Raw genomic sequence first — 18,511 nt, 5'->3', positions numbered from 1 at the left:
ACAACAAGTGAGCCACCAGCTGAAGTTTGAATCTTCTTTCTGCACAGCATCAAGAATCTTGCACATTTTAAGATTTTAACTGGTGAATGTGCTTTTTAAATATCATACTGTATGTTTGTTCTTACATGCAATGTAATTTGCATTGAACATATTTGGTAACTACCTGAACTCAAGGAGTTATATAATCATTATCAAAAATACACTTTTCATGCATGTGGATGAAATAGCGCTATGGAAAAGGGAACTGCCTTCCACTGTAAATGACTCCCCATCTGAGGGGTGATTATACACACGGTCGGTTGACCCCCCCCCCCACACACACACACTCCAAATTAGACACTTGACCTCTCCGTTACTTATACTCATTAGCTTTTTCTATATTTAAAGCCCTATTTGCCACTATCATACCTGCAAGCTCTGCTGAGCTTTGAGCCTGTTCCATAATTCTGTTCGATGATTCTGTTCCATGAGCCTGTTCCATAATTCTGTTCGATGATTCTGTTCCATGAGCTTGTTCGATGATTCTGTTCCATAATTCTGTTCAATGAACCTGTTCCCGTTCCATGACTCTGTTCCATGAGTCTGTTCCTTCGACGTGTCCCATCAAAGATGTTTTATTGCGAAGATCACCACTTCGCATGTTCTCCTCGTCTCACTTCAATCTCATAAACGCCAGCCGTCCAATTTACCCCCCCGGCCCCCACCCCAAAGCAAAAACTCTTCGGATCTACAGTTTTCACGTGGATGACCTATTTTGATTTCAAAACGTCGAATTTCGCCGAAAGGTGACAAGTTTGCAGGTATGCACTATGTAAATCTTAATTATTGGATTTTATATTGTTGAATCCAATTAATTGTGAAAGAAATACCCTGATCTTCTGCATTATGAGGGCCATTGACAAGGACTTTAGAGGAAGAAGAATAACTCTGGAAATGGCGATAGTGCAACTCTCAAGTTTAAAACTCACTGTTTGGCCACTTTATAAAATTTGGCACAAAGCAAGACGAACTTCCTGGAGTGTAACCAGAGCATAATCAGGATACGTCTTTGAGCTACACTGCGCATGCGTCATATGTTACAACACCATGCCGGGTAGGTAGGCGTAGAAGAAGAAATCACGTGACGTGTTTGGCCAGTTAGACTTCCGGTTGTCTATTCAGTTCGTATTCGTTTATGTTTGCTCTTATTTAACATTTAAATATACTTGTCAGCTAATGCTAGTTGCTAATGTTGACTGAGTGAGTTGTGACGTGGATGTTTCTTTAGTTTTTTCTCATGCCCGTTAGCTTTAGCCGGTGTGCTTTACGTTTAATCGTCAATAACCCAGTAGTTAGGCATTAAGTCTGCTTATAGCACCATGGCCAGTCCGATTCCAATGCAATGTGTTGCCTCTCTGAGGAAGTCCGGGATTAATTTAAGAACTGCTGCTCTGGGCCTCCATAAGCGGCACTACAGCAGCAAGAAGGAGTCTTCAACCGAGTATTTGAGCCAAAGTGTCGTGCCGTCGATGCATTACCAGAAGAGTTTACCCAGGTAAGAGAACACGTCACATTTGTCAGACGCATTTTTCACATTATTCTAACGTTAACATTTCATCCAACATATCTTGAGTCTAGTTTAAATTTGAACTATCCTGGAAACGGCTGGTGAATGTAGCAACGTGTTCCATGTTAATGCTCAATGTAGGTGAAAGTGCACCCTTGATTTGAGGTCAATGACCACTAGGGGGCCGCGGCATGACATCTACAGACATCTCATACTCACTGGACTGAAGAGGCTACATTTGGTCACTCGTTTTTGTTTTTTTATGTTTAGACTTCCCATACCAAAGCTTGATGATACTGTCAGGAGGTATCTAGCTTCCCAGAGGCCTCTGTTGGATGATGACCAGTTCAAGTAAGATTTGCAGAGAGGAAAGTCAACCTTTTTAAGACTAACCACATGAATCTTACATGCAACTATCTAAACTGTGAATCCTCAGAACAACAGAGAAAATTGCACAGGATTTCCAGAACGGTGTGGGGAAACAGCTGCACGAGGACCTGGTAGCTCAGGACAAAAGCAATAAGCACACAAGCTACATCTCAGGTGAGTCTGTCATTCTGACACCTACCACTCCAACATTGAGCATCTCAAATGCATACAATCACTAATTCCATTTTTTACATCATTTATTTTCTCTCAGGACCGTGGTTTGACATGTATCTGTCGGCTCGCGACTCTGTGGTGTTGAACTCCAACCCCTTCATGTCCTTCAATCCTGACCCGAAGACAGAGTACAATGACCAGCTTGTGCGGGCGACCAACATGGTGTGTTCAGCGGTGCGCTTCATGAAAACACTGCGAGCTGGATTACTCGAGCCTGAGGTTTTCCACCTCAACCCGGCAAAGAGCGACACGGACGGCTTCAAACGGTTCATCCGCTGGGTCCCGTCTTCACTGTCTTGGTATGGAGCTTACATGGTGAATGCTTACCCCCTGGACTTGTCCCCGTTCTTTCGCCTCTTCAACTCCACTCGGATCCCCAAGAGGAGGGTCGATGAGCTCTTCACGGACGATAAAGCGCGACATCTCCTCGTGATGAGGAAAGGCAACATGTATGTGTTTGACATTGTAGACAGGGATGGGAATTTCGTGACGCCTGCAGAGATCCAGTCCCACTTGAAGTACATTTTGTCCGACCCAACGCCAGCGGCCCTCTTTCCTCTCGGGGTCCTGACCAGTGAGAACAGGGACGTGTGGGCCGGACTGAGGGACAAGCTGATAGCGGCTGGAAACGCAGAGGACTTTCAGATTGTTGACAGCGCTCTTTTCTGTCTCAGTCTGGACGATGAGGGCATGAGGGATGGAATCCACCTCTCCCACAACATGACGCACGGCGACGGATGCAACCGGTGGTTTGACAAGTCCTTCACTTTCATTCTGACCCAAGACGGACAGGCTGCCATCAATTTTGAGCACTCCTGGGGAGACGGCTTAGCTCTGCTTACCTTTCAGAATGAGATCTTTGAAGAAACATCGGAGCGGCCGCTGGTACACCCGGGCTCAGCTGCTGCTGCCGCGGTGGATTCAGCCTCTGCTGTGCGCAGACTGCAGTTCAACCTGGACAGCGAGCTGGAGAACGGCATCAAAAAAGCCAAGGAGAACTTTGACTCACTCGTGTCGACACTCACCATCGATGCCATGGAGTTCAAGAAAGGTGGCAAGGCACTGTTAAAGAAGAGCAAGTTGAGTCCAGATGCTGTAGCCCAGCTGGCTCTTCAAATGGGTTTCCTGAGGCAGTATGGACAGACGGTAGCCACATACGAGTCCTGTAGCACTGCAGCGTTCAGGCATGGCCGCACAGAAACCATCCGGCCGGCCACCATCCACACACAGCGATGTGCACGGGCCTTTGTTCTCCAGCCAGGACGACACCGTGTGGAGCAACTGCAGGCCATGCTGAGTGAATGCTCTAAATACCATGGGCAGCTCACCAAAGAAGCAGCTATGGGTGTGTATTACACAGTAATGAAGGGTTCTTAGGTCATTCATTAGCAGGGATTTATGTCTTGACCTAATATATTCTGATGACTGAATACAAAATAATCTGTAATGATCTCTTTCAGACAACTGGTCTTCTGTACGAACCACTTCTTTTATTTCTCTCACCAGGACAAGGTTTTGACCGTCACCTGTTTGCCCTGCGATACCTGGCCAACTCAAAGAGCGAGCCTCTGCACAGCCTCTACACAGACCCAGCCTACGCTGCCATCAACCACAACATCCTGTCCACGAGCACCCTCACCAGTCCAGCTGTGAATCTCGGTGGCTTCGCCCCGGTGGTGCCTGACGGCTTCGGCGTTGGCTACGGTGTCCATGACGACTGGATCCGCTACACTGGGTCCAGCTACCCGACTCGAAACGTCCATGAGTTCCTGCAGTGTGTCCACAAGTCCCTGGAGGACATTTTCACTGTCCTGGAAGGAAAGACACTCGGCTAAGAAACAAATGTTTAGCATTAATTGCATGAAATTGCTTTAATGAAATAGTGGTGATTGAGACTTTAAATGTGTTATTTTAAGAGGTTCTTTAAACTTCAAGCTGTAGATACAAGCCATCAGAGATATTGTATCATTAAAAAATCACATACGGTAAAAATGGCTTTGCAAGACTTCAGTCTAAGTCAGCAGTGTACTTCAGCATGATTGTGATGGTTAGCTGTGTTTTTGTTTTAGGGTTTCATGATACAGTGACAAGTCACAAGATTCAGAGTGCCGGTGATATTATTTAATTTATGCAGCAGATAAACTGCTCTGCAATACAGATTAGAGTATAAAGTCAGCTTCAGTGTCTTATTTAAAATGTTAATTTAACAGCGCAATTGATGATTGTCACTGTAAAGATCTCTCATTGATGTGGTTGGAAATAAAAATATAACACATAGTTCTAATATTTCTTAAATGTTTGATGAATACTATTCAGTTAAAGAGATTTTTCTATGCACAATAATATACTATAACATTATCAAAGGTTCAATCATCATTTTGATACAAGCAAAGAACACTTGTAATGAACTATTACAAGTAGCTTAGACGAGTAGTACATTCGCTGATGAGAAAAGAAATGCACTCAACACATTTGACCTCTGACCTTTGGCTCAGCTTCATCTCCTTTCAAAGGTTTGGTTACAGTGCTGTAACTGTAAGTGTTCATTCAATCAATGTGACAAGAATGTGTAGCTTTCATATATTTTAAGACAAGTATGTACAACATCCTTTATATATTGTATTGGGTGAAGCACCACAAATGTTTGTATGTAAAGTACAGTGATATATATTATGATATATATACACAAACCTGTATGTGACATCCAATTGATCTGCTTTAATTAGGACTTGATGTTAACAAGTGCAAACAGCTGCTACCTGCACATTATTAGATCAGATTATTTAATGTCATCATTGTTTTTTAGTCAGCACTCCTTTGCTGCATTTTCAGGTAATAAAGTAAGACTTTGAACTGGGTTGTTTATCGAGACAACACTGTCGGAAACACAAGTTAGAAGTATCTCGTCGGATTCTCCCCAGAGGTCTTTTCCTAAATCCACATGAATTCCCCGTCCCATCTTTTTATGACCGAGACATTTTCCAGAGGTCAAGGAAAAGTGCTCAAAAAGGGAGGGACATGGTCCGTATCAATACTCAGGTAGGCCGTGGCATTTAAACAATGCTCAATTGATACTAAGGGGTCCAAAGTGTGCCAAGAAAATATCCCACACCATAACACCACCCCCAGCCTGAACCGTGGATACAAGGCAGGAAGGATGCATGTGTTCATGTCGTTTGTGTGGTCTTCTGCTGCTGGAGCCCGTCTGCTTCATGGTTCGACGTGTTGTGCTCGGACCAGCCCACCTGGCACCAACAATCAGTCACTTCCTTCACCTTTCTTCCCCATTCTGATGCTTGGTTTGCACTTCAGCAAGTCCTCTTTACCACATGTAGTGGCCTAAATGCAGTGAGTTTCTGCCATGTGATCGGCTGATTAGCCATTTGTTAAACATTTGAACAGGTGTGCCTAATTGGCTGGTCAGTGGGTATAATAGTTTCTTTTTTGTTTTAGAGTAACATTATACAGTGAAAGACAATACGGTTCAGAGTGCTGATAATAGCTGCCATTTGCCTTTGTAATAACTTCAGTTCAAATTGTTATCATAGTCATTTAGAGCCTTATTGATGCATTTGGATATATTAAGGAAATAAAAACTCATTTAAATCCCATTTGCTCTATTGTTCCATTCATATATGTGTGGTAAAAACAATCTTTCCATTTATAATTGATATTTTACTCGATACACTATAAATATATATCAGCAAAGGACACTTGCAATGAAATATCACGAGTAGCTAAGACAAGTATAACATTTCTCACCCTTTATTTAAAATAAAAAAGTTCCACTCAAAGCAAGCGTACAAATGCAGTAGTACAACAGAAACATTATCTAAATCAATTAAAACAAGCAAAATCCTCATTTAGATAGGCTTGATCTTGAAGTGTAGGCCGATGAGACTGAATACAAGACATTTCAGATCTTGCACCAGGTAATAGAACACGCGAAGACCTTCAGGGTCCCTGGAACACAGAGCAATTTCAAAAGTTAAGTCATTTTGTCACTGACAAAAATATACCGTGTCTACTTTGCCCAGTACTGGACGAATTACTCACTTTGACTGGTTGACGTCGATCAAAGAGCCAATTTTGGACGTTGTGAATGAAATGTGCTCGTCCCCAATGACGATCTCCAGTTCCTGTGAAAATGAGGACAAAGCATTGCAGGTGATTTCTACGGCTTAAATTACATTGTTGGTCAAATCCATCATTCCAGTTGATTTACAACAGTGCCAGTGACGTGTCAGACTATGTTGAAAAAAACCATTTGATCGATTGATTAAATATCAAAAGGTGGCGTCCTCTGCATGTCCTTGTGGTGAAACTATTTCAAATAAATATCAGGTCATGACAAAAAAACGTTTTTATTGGAGGTCAGAAAATCTGACCGCATGGTTAGAAAGAACACCAAAATACAGAAGTGGAGAGAAGATGGGTAAACTTGCACAAATAAAATCAGGTCACTGTTGATGAATTAAGTCACAAACCTGTCTGCCGACTCTGTCAGGAGGCGGCCACAGAGCATCGTCTTCCTTGGTGATCTCACTGTCGTCAATGATCCTCTTCAGCTCCTCCATCACACTTTTGTGTACATAGGCCTGTACACAGAGCAAAGATGGACAGAAGGTTGTCAATGCTTGGAGCCGGGCCATACATTTAAGAACACATATGATTCGAGAAGATATTACACATACGTCTGATACTGATATATAGTATTTATATATATATAGTATTTATAACAACTGTACGTGAATCGTTATCTTTATGTTTACTTAGTATTAGGAAATGTCTTGTCTTATCTGTTGTGCCTGTGCACTTTCATATGTTTCACCGTGGGAGAGTGGGAAACGTCCTATCGATTCCTTTGTATGTCTAACATGTGAAGAAATTGACAATAAAAGCTACTTACTTACTTACTGACTGTCTTCATATTAAAATCTGAAATGTTATACCTCTGCTTTGCTGACAATCATTGTCAAGCCCCTTAATGAATGACCACAACGCCCCCTTAAATTACAGATCATGCTGCACGAAAGCACTTTGTAATCTTATAATTCAGTCAAAGACGTGGTTGTTACGTTGACGGCGCCGTTACACGGTGTCAATGGACGACAACGAAAGAAGTCCAAAGAGCATGGACCGCAAATGATTCGGTTTACAGGTAGCTTGTTTATAAACACCAGCGTACCTCTTTCCTGATCATCACGTCATTCTTGTAGTTGCTGTTGTTGGCGTATCTCAGTTTACCTGCAAGAAAAAAAGTTTACTTTACGGTATACAAAAAGTGAAACAATGCAACACTTTAAACAAAACAAAAATCAAGTTTGTTAACATTCCTCCTGGCCACATGGCGCTCAAACGCTCAGCGGAGATATTATATACAAATAACACTGCGTTTGTGATAAATATGTCTTGCGGCATTACTTCAGTCTGAACAATAACTATTTTCATTCAAGTTATACAATGCAGATGAAACAAAGATGGTCCGTTTGGACCCTCGCAGTTCGTCTAGAGTGCGCTGCGGCCTAGTTATTACCGGGTGCCGACGTTAGCTTAGCTGCAGCTAACGCATTCGCATGACCGTTTACCGCCAAACTTCACTTACCGTCGGGTCTGAATTCAAATTCCAGAAACTCGTGTCCAAACTTTCCTTTGTGCCCGACATAATATCTCAAATAGAAGTCACTTGTTGACATCTTGACTCTCCAGAAAGTACTCTCCCTAGAAAAGTCCGCGGAACAAAACTCAAATAGCAAGAAGCCTTGTACCTCGCCACTCACGTACGCATGCGTAGAAGAGCTCAGTTTGTTTTGCCCCGTGAGCTGTCTTTCAGGAGGTTCCTAGATACTATACACATACCTACTATCTATAAAATTAATATATATACAGTTCCCCCATTCGACCCCCTTCTTCAAAATGTTAGTTATAATTATTACTATTTTTTTGCATTTTTCAGTTCACTTTTTTAAACCCAATTTCCCTCTTTAAGGAGAGGTTCTGCATCGAGAAGACACTACTCAGGGATTAAAACCATACAGGACCATGGGTCGTCGTCGCACATTACTGACGTCATAACTTTCCTCACCAAGAAACGACCCGGACACGTGTGGTGGTTGTCATCAATTTGTAGCCATGGCAGGCTCTTTTTCTCTCGATCTTGAGGATTTGTTGAATCCTTTGCCTAAATTTGCTGATCCGGAGGATGACCACGACGAGACGACCAAAGCCAAAGTGGTAGACAGATTCAATGAGGACGAGGATGAAGATGCGGTCGGCCTCAGTGCCCTGCGGAAGCACAACACATCCCTGCTCTCAGAAACGGACATACGGTATGTGGGGAAGACAGTCTCTCGTAAACAGCTGCTGATAGATATTGAGGCATCTGGTGAGGAGGAGGAGGAGGAGGAGGATGATGATGAGGGGGAGGAGGCGGACGACAGCGTAGAAGCGCTAGAAGAAGAAACTTTGGGGGATGAGGGCGATGATGATGATGAAGAAGAAGAAGAAGAACATAATTTAAAAGATGAGGTGTTGGTGGGCAGTGATGCTAAACTGACGTCCAAGCCAAAGGGTGGAGACATGATCCTTCCTCAGGGAGTGGACTTCCACAAACTAACAGATGGTATGGATGACCTTGGTGTGAGTGAAGAAGATGATGATGATGATGATGGGGAGGAGGAGAGCGAAGACGACGACAACGAAGACAGCGTGGATGAGGAAGGGGTCCGCACCTTTTCTCAAGTAAAAGTAGACGAGGAGGTTGAGAAAGGGAAGGCTGTGAAGCAACAGCTGGCCCTGTGGGACCATCTGCTCGAGGGTCGAATCAAAATCCAGAAAGTGCTGGTGAATGCCAACCAGCTTCCACAGACGCCGACCTTCCCCGAGTTCAAGAGGAGGGGTGGAGCTGAACTTGCGGGGGAGCTTAAGAACACCCACAAAGCTCTGAAAGCCCTTCAGAGATCCCTGCTGGCGCTGCACGATCAGCTGCTGTACCAGAATGCAGACACACGAGCCATCGCTCTGGGGGAGGCCGAAGCTCAGGATGAGGATGAGGAGATAAACAGTGACGAGATGGAGGACGAAGAGGTGCCCGCACGGGCCGGTGGGGCGCCCAAACGGAAGCTGGAGATGGCCGAGTATCCGGACTTCATGGCCAAGCGCTTTGCCGCTTTCCAGCCTTACCGCGACGCCACGCTGCAAAAGTGGCACGACAAAACCAGACTGATTATGGGAAAAGGCAGCAAGGGTTTCGGGGCGTTCGACCGGAACATATTGACCCAGGTGGAGCAGGTGCTGATGGACAAAGAGAGGCTGGTGCGGCGCACCCAGACCCGGCGCTCCGAATACAGGGTCCTGGGGAAGAAGGAGGGCGCTACTCTCGCGCCGGAAACCGTGCCCGAAGGCGGAGAGGAGCTGGAGCGACACCTGAAGGCCAACACGCATCTAAATGATCTGGACGAGAACATATTCGACGACGACGATTTCTACCACCAGCTGCTCAGAGAGCTGATTGAGCGCAGGACGAGCGCGGCGGACCCCAATGACCAGGTCGCCATGGGCAGGCAGTGGCTGGCCATCCAGAAGCTGCGCAGCAAGATCAAGAAGAAGGTCGACACCAAAGCCAGCAAGGGGCGCAAGGTCCGATTCCACATCCACAGCAAGCTGGTCAATTTCATGGCTCCTGTCGACCACAGCTCGGTGAGTGACGAGGCTCGCAGCGAGGTGTACCGTGGCCTCTTTGGTCAGAACGCCGCAGCCAGGGAGTGATGTGTCCAAGTGAGGAGCACATACCGAAGTGCCAGGATGTCAAACGAAGCAGTGCCTTTTTTTCACAAACCTCAGCTGATGCTGAGCAGCAATTGTCCACGGGACAGAGACCCGGGCCTGCTCTTTGTGTGAATGCATGATGAGTTCAGTGGATTTGAAGAAATATAAGAATGTATCAATGTTTCCTCTGTCACCAAGTTTCCTATGAATCAAGTAAAATGTCTACAATTTATACCTCTTTTTTTCCTTTTTATAAATCGTGAACTGTCCTAATGTATATGCTGTGCCACAAATCCATACAACATAGAAACTGTATACTTGTAATATACTGTTTTTCCAGTTGGCGTACAATAAATCAACACGCTTCACAGCTTTGTGCGTACAAAGAATGATACCGTATTTGCATCCTATAACTGCATTTTTCAGTTAAACAAATTTCCAAAAAAGCTAAATAATTTTCTACAATTGTGAGATGTTTCACAACACATCAAAAATAAACAAAACACATTCCAGTTGTCTGCAGCTCTATTTTTCCAATGCATCTTTGTGGAATAATATGACCAAAAAGGTGCCTGGTCAACATATTTGAATGAAATCTTTCCATTTAAAAAAAATTGCTTTTTATTCTCAACATAAAGTTCTAAATGTTACTTTGCCACACTGAGAAATAAAACTGGTGGTGAAACAATGAGATGTTTCTGTGCATTTATGTTGGCTAACGAGAAGTCAAATTTAAATATTGATTCAATAAAGTTACTGCATTGGCCTTTTCCATAGTAGACATTTTGACTTGTCCTTTGCCACGCTTGCATAAATATATATGTTTGTACTTTACCAATAAAAGAGGTGAGAACCACCCAGAAGGGTGCCTCTGACTTGATGAAGTTATTCACAAAAGTATTGATACTGTTACTCTCACTCAAATAATTCTATTGGCGATGACTTGCACTATTTCTATAAAGTAACAGTACTTTTACCACTACCTCCCTTTGCCTGAATGGAAAAGAAAACTTTACATCATGCGTTTAAAACTGGTCATTGTTTTAGAGTTTTTAAACTTGCCACATGGCAGAAAAATGTGTTGACACTGTCCATAGTGCATTAATTAACATACACCATATGTGTTTTAATCTGCGTACACACATTATGGTGTATGAAACTTTTTAAGAAATGTCTGAGTGACCTTCAATTATTAAATATTATAAAATTATAGATATTCTTATTTACAGTAAACAGAGCAGGGTAACGTTATAAGAATATTAGTAGAATAAATAATTAACCAATATGTTTCCAACAGTCTTGACTACAGGCAGTTTAATTCATATTCATGTATGTACGCAGCAACTTTTCAATTAGTCGTTGCATTGTTTAATGCAACACAGTTTCTAATATAGTTTAATCAAAGTAGTGTGTGTGTGTGTGTGTGTGTGCTAAAATAGACAGAATTATCTGCTACTTCATTAATTGGAGCTGGCAAAGTTAAAAGTGATGATTAAATTATTGTCACTCAAATTCTAACAATATCAGCATTTTCTGTGGAAACTGACTATGCATTATATGTAATGTATATCATAGTATAGTCTATTATTTCGTTTGTAATGTATAGAACAAACACATTGGTTAACTAATTGAATGCATTATGGTTCTCAGACCTTCTGCCGTTTTTTTTCTTCTTTCTTTCTCAACGCCATTTAACTCGATGTTGTTGTTGCCTTGACCCGGGCAGTGGACTCTATTAACTGACAACGGCTCGTCATCGTCCATTACCGTTTCCTTACCCGGCAAGGAGCCGGAGCTTTCATCCCCAGGTCTATTTTTTGTTGTTGTTGTTGTTGCCTGCCACGATGGCTTCTTCATCTGGGAACGACGACGACCTCACCATCCCCAGAGCAGCCATCAACAAGATGATTAAAGAGACTCTCCCGAACGTGCGAGTGGCCAACGACGCCAGGGAGCTCGTGGTCAACTGCTGCACGGAGTTCATCCACCTCATCTCCTCCGAAGCCAACGAAATATGCAACAAGTCCGACAAGAAGACCATCTCTCCTGAACACGTCATCAACGGTGAGTAGGTGTGTGGGGGTGTGTGTGTGTGTGGGTGTGTGTGGGGCGCAGCCTCTCCTTGGCTAAGAATGGGAAACCCCTGAAGCTAATGATGTCGCTTTCGCCTCTTGTTTGTCCACCGCAGCTCTTGAGAGCCTGGGTTTCGCCTCGTACATCACGGAGGTAAAAGGCGTCCTCCAGGAGTGTAAAACGGTGGCTCTGAAGAGGAGGAAGGCCAGCTCTAGACTGGAGAACCTGGGGATCCCAGAGGAAGAGCTCCTCAGGCAGCAGCAGGAATTGTTTGCCAAGGTATGATCTGAAAACTCACATCTGCAATTATGTTGATGCTATTAAGAAGTCCTTGAATCTTGCTGCGATATAAACGCAACACAACCATAAATGTGACAAGAGATAGTGCGTTCAAAACAAATGTGATTTGTTCTGTTTTTTTTAAGATCTGCACATTACAAATCTATTGTGACATCCATCTAATGAACTTGCAGCAGTTCTTTGGTCATCAATATATCAGTCTAATCTAAGGCATATAATGCCCTATTTATATTTCACCCTCAGAAATGGATTAAAAAAAAACCTTACTGTGATCAGTCTTCTCATGTCTTAACCCTCCTGTTGCCTTCGGGTCATTTTGACCCGATTAAATATTTAACCCTCCCCGCTTTTGGGCTTATTTTGACCATTCAATGTTTCACCCTCCTGTTACCTTTATATTTACTAACCTATTTTACCCTTTGGGTTCAATTTGACGCCAGCAATTAAAATCTCCAGAAAATTATTAGAATTAATATTGTTTTCCAAGTTTAAGTGTGAGGCACTTTATGTTTGTTTGTTGACTACCGAAAGAACACCGACATTAAACATTGAATGGGGTCAAATTAATCCTAAGGCGGCAGGAGTGTGTAATATTGATTCGGGTCAAATTGACCCGAAGGCAACACAAGGGTTAATATCTTTGCGTCAAGAACAGTCATAGTTGAGTTTCTCTGCTCCAATATCACGCCAGATATCACCTAATGCGCTCTTTAGTTCACCTTCCCTCGCATCACGTCTCTGTTTTGGTTTCGTCTGTCTCCCTGCAGGCGCGGCAGCAGCAGGCGGAGCTCGCCCAGCAAGAGTGGCTCCAGATGCAGCAGGCCGCCCAGCAGGCACAGATGGCAGCGGCGTCCGCCAGCGCCGCCCAGCAGGCCAGCTCCTCTCAGGACGAAGACGAGGAGGATGACCTGTGACTCCCAGGACTCCGCTCCTCCAGGATCCCCCTCCTGGGACCCCGCTGGCACACGACTCCCTCGGTGCGGTCATTGGCAGAGACGCGATGCGGGTTTGACCGCTGGCTTACATCCGTGTAACATGGATAATGCACATCGGACTGGACGCTGAAGAGAAAGATGACCGCGGTGTTCAAGACGGCCTCACTCGCGTTCAGGCACCGGAACCTGAAAATGATTTGGATCGAGAGGCTGCAGAGTTTTGGATGAGCCTCTCCCTCTTTTCCTCCCCCAGATGCTTCTGTTTAATTCAATCTTGATATTTTGTTGTGAGTGATTTGTAGATTTCTGGATGTGTTGTGGACGCTGAGGGCATTGCCCGGAATATGTCAGTGAATTTTGGTGATGTTGCAACAAGTGTTCGGAGCCGCGGGCGCTGCACCGGATCGCTTCGTCACGTTATCCGTTGTACTAGATCATGTTCGGTGCTTTAGAATAATTTCAGAGCAGTCGATTTCTCCCTTCTTGTGGTTTGATGGTCACTTTAACAGAAAGGGTTATCTCTACCCCCCCCCCCCCCCCCTCTCTGATACATGTGTTCATCAGAGGAGTTGTGAATATAGGAATCTTTCTTTTCTTTTCTTTTTCCGTGAAGTAGATAATTAAATGGACATTTTGGTTGATTTTAGCTCTTTCTGATGCTTAATGTTGCATTTTTCTTTCATGAACCACCCGCAGTATTGCTAATTAGCTACACGTTTCAGAAACTCAATATTTTAGTCTCATAGAACCAAAGATAGAAGAGATAGAGGAGACTCACAGCCCAGAGTTGGTGGTTTTTTCTTATTCTTTTTTTTTTAAAGGTGTAATGCTGAGGTGATTCTTGCTGCTGACTCCGGGTCAGTCTGAAAAATGTTAAGGATTATTAACCTTGGAATTTGTAAGATGCTTTGATATCCAGGCTGAATTTGTTATTCCCCCTCTCTTCGGGGGCAGTATCAAACATTTGCATTGTGACTGGCCAATCCTCAGCGTAAAGACAAGTAACCTGTTGTGATACACATTCGCTCGCCTCTGCTACGGAGTTGTATTCTTTCAGCAATAAAGGAATCATATTTTAGAGACAACTATTATGTCTTTTGGTTATGTCTTCTTAGACATTTATTGTTCTGTATCTAGATGTTTGACTCGCCCCCCCCCCTCGCCCCCACCCTCTGCACTAGCTCAAAGATGGTGTGTGTCTCCTGCACTCAAAAAAACCGATTCAAGGCCTTCTTAGAGGGGACACATTTAAATATTGTTTGATACATTTAAATAAATCAATTACAAAAATAGATATATTTAATGGGTGTAACACAACATGTAGGAATACTTTCATTTATTAGATTTATTTAGGTTAGATGATGTGCATATCAACTCAAAATAAATGTGTTTAATTGGGGTCTCCTCTTTGCGCATGCGCCAGCTGAAAGTCAGTTGTTTGCATGAAGTGAACACGCTTTCAGGGCCGCACGGTGGTGTAGTGGCTAGCACTGTCGCCTCACAGCCAGAGGGCCATGGGTTCAATTCCCGGTCGCCGTGGTCCTTCTGTGTGGAGTTTGCATGTTCTCCCCATGGCAGCGTGGGTTCCCTCCGGGTTCTCCGGCTTCCTCCCACAGTCCAAAGACATGCAGTCAGGTTAATTGACCTCTAAATTGCCCATAGGTGCATTGTCTGTCTCTGTGCCCTGGATGGACTGGCGGCCTGTCCAGGTGACCAGCGCCCCGTGACCCTAATGAATAAGCGGTATGGAATAGAATATTTAATTTCCAATTTATATTTTGAGTTGGACAAATTAATTTAATTTAATGAATATCGTTATTTTATTTTAGATGTATTACAATTTATTGCACTGATGTGCTAAATTTGAGTTGGAGTTGCATATAATTATTGGATGGAAAACCTGCCAACAGTTCATCCAATGAGTCATTTCTTTGAGTGTGGGAGAGGCAGATGTGTGTGAGCAGGCACACTTTATTTATTTTGTGTATAGTTGAGATTCTAATTTTAACTAAAAGTTCCCGAACGGCAAAAATAAATCTGCCAACAGATAATATATGAACAACGTGTTTAAAGTGTGCAGAGAGATTAAATACTCAACTGGAAGAAAACATGAATGCTTTTATTTCATAATATTTTAAACATGGTGCACACAAGGTGCTTGTGGTCAATATGAGTATTACAACAACAAACACAAAATGATCCTGGCAAGAGACTTTACCCTGACACACACACACACACACGATTGGGTAGTCTCATTTTTTTAGGGGTCTGCGATGTGTGTACAGTTCACTCTGGGTGTGTTTCCGTCTACCGGTTTGGATTTTCAATTTGCACATTAAAAAAAATCTAATATGACTGGCGTCCTTTTTGCTTTAGAGTGCTGCATGAATGGGTTTTCAAACAGGTTAGTGGTATGTTTCTATATTTAGACCTATGTGTGTTATAACAACCAGTCAGTCAGAGCTGTTTGTGTTATAACAACCAACGTGTTAGTCATTTACAAGAATAAACAAATGACTCTAAATGAAATGTGGGGCAAGTTATGTTCAAATAATAAACTGTAAAATAACATTTATTTCACTTGGACCATTTATTCAAATTAAAAAATCAATGCCGGATGGTGTCCTTTAATTTGTCGATAACATCCCTGTGATGTAAAGCTGTTTCCCTCGTCCCTGAACCTGGGGCAGTGCCTGGTGGCGGTCCATGGTCCACACAGACCCGGCACCCAATGAGGCTGCGGCAACATTGTGCCACCGCTGGTCATGACATCTGCAAGATGAAGTGTGTGTGTGTGTGTGTGTGTGTGTGTGTGTGTGTGTGTGTGTGTGTGTGTGTGTGTGTGTGTGTGCGCGTGCGCTAAAATAGACAATTATCTGCTACTTCATTGGAGCTGGCAAAGTTAAAAATATGGTGTGATGAATAAATTATTGTCACTCAAATTCTAACAATATCATTATATGTGATGTATATCATAGTATATTATTTCGTTTGTAATGTATAGAACAAACACATTGGTTTACTGAATGCATTATGGTACTCAGACCTTATGTTTTTTACGTTAGTGGTTTTACTCGAGTAGCTGTCAACACAGGTGATGGAAACGCAACCGGTGAGGTGGGACGGCCTGCAGGTGGTTGGAGGGTCTGAGCAGCGCACCGGTCACCGGGTCGCTGTGTCCGCGCAGCTCGTGCACGCTGCAACCAAAAACAAGTGTGTGTTAAGTCTGCTGATGAGGGTCAAGGTGACTGGAGGGAAATAACATTGTCAGAGTTACGCGCCAGTCTTCCTCTTGGTGTTTTCTTGATAACTCGCAGGTACCTGGTGAGTCACTGGCAAAATAAAGAAAGTCATCACAAGAATGTGGCTAGCTGCTGGAATAGAACGTGTACCTTTAAAGACCCAGCCATGGGAAACACCCAGAAGGAAAAGGATGTAGACTCTTATAATGTGGATGGTTGACGTGTGGGAATACAAGTATATTGTGTGGCTAATACATATAACATATTAATGTCAACAGATTATAATGTTGGCTTTGTACTGTTCATCCTGAGGAAATACCACAAGCAATAAAGTATGAAAGTGTTTCTTTTTCTTTTTTTGCATCACATTTGTATTTCACAAACAGGCTCAATCGGTCCACCCCAGACTGAAATAGTAAGCAAATGTTAGATGATATATTTTGTTTGACATTCATGATCCGCAGAGGATTATCCTTTACGGATCCCCTGACTTTTCCTTCTGATGCCAACAGCAGGTCAAGTTGTTCACATATCCTGTAAATGTACTGTTTGTTATTGTTTTATGTTTGTTATGGTCTGTCAAGGGACTACATATGCAAATGATGTGCAGCTAATCTGGTACAGTGCATCAAATGGTGACATTTATGTTTTAACTCACGGTCCCTTTTAAATAATAAGATAATAATATATAATATAATTAGCATCATGTTTGGCTTTACAGCGATTACAGCTGCACTGAATAGCAACAGATCACTGAGAAATAATATACTGATAATATTAATAAGAATAATGATAATGATAATAATAACTCGTATGAATCAAATCTATATTAGAAAAATATGGGGGAAATAATTAATATCTCTCTCTGTATTGCTCAATCGCACGCACGCACGCAGGCACGCACGTGCACTAACGTCAATGCCATGGAAACCGGACCGAGGCTATAAAAAGGCCGCGGACGTTCTGATTCTTCCCTTTGCACTTTGGACTTTGACATGAGCTGAACCCCCCCGTGGACTCTCCTGTGAACCCAAACCTGTGAAGGATACTGAGACTTTTGCACTTCTTGAGACTTTTTGCTGGATACAAAACTTGTTGGCGAACCGAACGACACGAGATCCGGACAACGAGAGACCCTGAGACCCTGAAAGAGGCCCTCCGACGACCGAGAACCGAGGACGAGCCCCTGCTGAACGGACTGGGCTTTGATTTGGACTATAACTGTGACGGTAAGACCCATTTTACATTTAATTCAGCATTTATATTATTAATGTGTCCCCTTAAATCCATAAAAGTGTTCTTAGTTTAGAAATCAGTGAGTTTTAAGGTTTAAAATGTTGTCTGGCAATGAGGGGGAAACGATGTTTTGTGAAAAGTGACCCTCAGTCGATGATTCGTCGTGTAAAAAAATATTTGAGATGCAGACTGTCTTGAAAATTGCTGAAGATGTGCGGAGTGTGTTGACAATTAGTGAAGGGCATCGAAACCCCTATGATTTTGGATTTAAGGCATCAAAACGGCGACGTTTAACTTGGAAATTACAGAAAAAAGATGGCGCCTCGAACGTTTTTATAGAATTTTCAAGTAAAATTTGCAAAGTGCATTTATTTTGTTCGATGTGAAGCGCTGTTTCCGCGGTCACGTGACCTGCATGCACGTGACCCTGAGTTGCTCTGTTGTGCCCGTTGAAACGGGACTTACTGTACACACATCTGCTCCTTTACTTTCGCTATTAAAGTGATTTATTTGACATTTAACATTGAAATGCACTGGGCTCGTTGTTGCGGTGCTTTGCTTTCGGGGGGACAAGAGAGCGATCTGTTCAGTAGCGTTAACTGATGGGAGCGCAGAGCGCGCGCTGCCTCCAACTGCGGTCAAGCCAGCCGCCACTTCGAAAAACACAGTCAAGCCAGCCCGCACGATTTTTTTCAGTACACGTATATACCAGACATTACGGTACGAGCGTGTGAAAGCTGTCTTCAAAATAAGAGCGAACGTGAACGTGATATGACGAAACACGCCTTTAAATACAGATATAGTGATTA

The 18,511-nt window shown here is 43.2% G+C and overlaps 4 protein-coding genes across 4 annotated transcripts; 3 read left to right on the top strand and 1 right to left on the bottom strand.

The window, feature by feature from the left end:
• Window positions 1-420: 420 nt before the first annotated feature.
• Window positions 421-4,426, top strand: LOC130193584 (carnitine O-palmitoyltransferase 2, mitochondrial-like). Its single transcript, XM_056414134.1, has 5 exons — window positions 421-1,534; window positions 1,817-1,897; window positions 1,983-2,089; window positions 2,187-3,494; window positions 3,656-4,426. The coding sequence occupies exons 1-5, from the start codon at window positions 1,359-1,361 to the stop codon at window positions 3,982-3,984; spliced, it is 2,001 nt and encodes a 666-aa protein (XP_056270109.1). The 5' UTR covers window positions 421-1,358; the 3' UTR covers window positions 3,985-4,426.
• A 1,472-nt stretch (window positions 4,427-5,898) lies between these two features.
• Window positions 5,899-7,931, bottom strand: LOC130193589 (protein mago nashi homolog). The gene is made up of 5 exons (XM_056414138.1): window positions 7,755-7,931; window positions 7,338-7,396; window positions 6,637-6,747; window positions 6,206-6,288; window positions 5,899-6,112 (listed from the first exon to the last, which is right to left on the bottom strand). The coding sequence occupies exons 1-5, from the start codon at window positions 7,843-7,845 to the stop codon at window positions 6,013-6,015; spliced, it is 444 nt and encodes a 147-aa protein (XP_056270113.1). The 5' UTR covers window positions 7,846-7,931; the 3' UTR covers window positions 5,899-6,012.
• A 311-nt stretch (window positions 7,932-8,242) lies between these two features.
• LOC130193586 (protein AATF-like) lies at window positions 8,243-10,607 on the top strand. Its single transcript, XM_056414136.1, has one exon. The coding sequence runs from the start codon at window positions 8,282-8,284 to the stop codon at window positions 9,914-9,916; it is 1,635 nt and encodes a 544-aa protein (XP_056270111.1). The 5' UTR covers window positions 8,243-8,281; the 3' UTR covers window positions 9,917-10,607.
• A 169-nt stretch (window positions 10,608-10,776) lies between these two features.
• On the top strand, window positions 10,777-14,381 carry LOC130193588 (protein Dr1). Its single transcript, XM_056414137.1, has 3 exons — window positions 10,777-11,980; window positions 12,105-12,268; window positions 13,057-14,381. Exons 1-3 carry the CDS (start codon window positions 11,761-11,763, stop codon window positions 13,201-13,203), a joined length of 531 nt encoding a protein of 176 aa, XP_056270112.1. The 5' UTR covers window positions 10,777-11,760; the 3' UTR covers window positions 13,204-14,381.
• The last annotated feature ends 4,130 nt before the right edge of the window (window positions 14,382-18,511 follow it).

The sequence above is a fragment of the Pseudoliparis swirei genome, chromosome 5, assembly GCF_029220125.1.
Source record: "Pseudoliparis swirei isolate HS2019 ecotype Mariana Trench chromosome 5, NWPU_hadal_v1, whole genome shotgun sequence".
In the NCBI taxonomy this organism is placed as follows: domain Eukaryota; kingdom Metazoa; phylum Chordata; class Actinopteri; order Perciformes; family Liparidae; genus Pseudoliparis; species Pseudoliparis swirei.
This window is presented reverse-complemented; position numbering and strand designations above follow the sequence as displayed.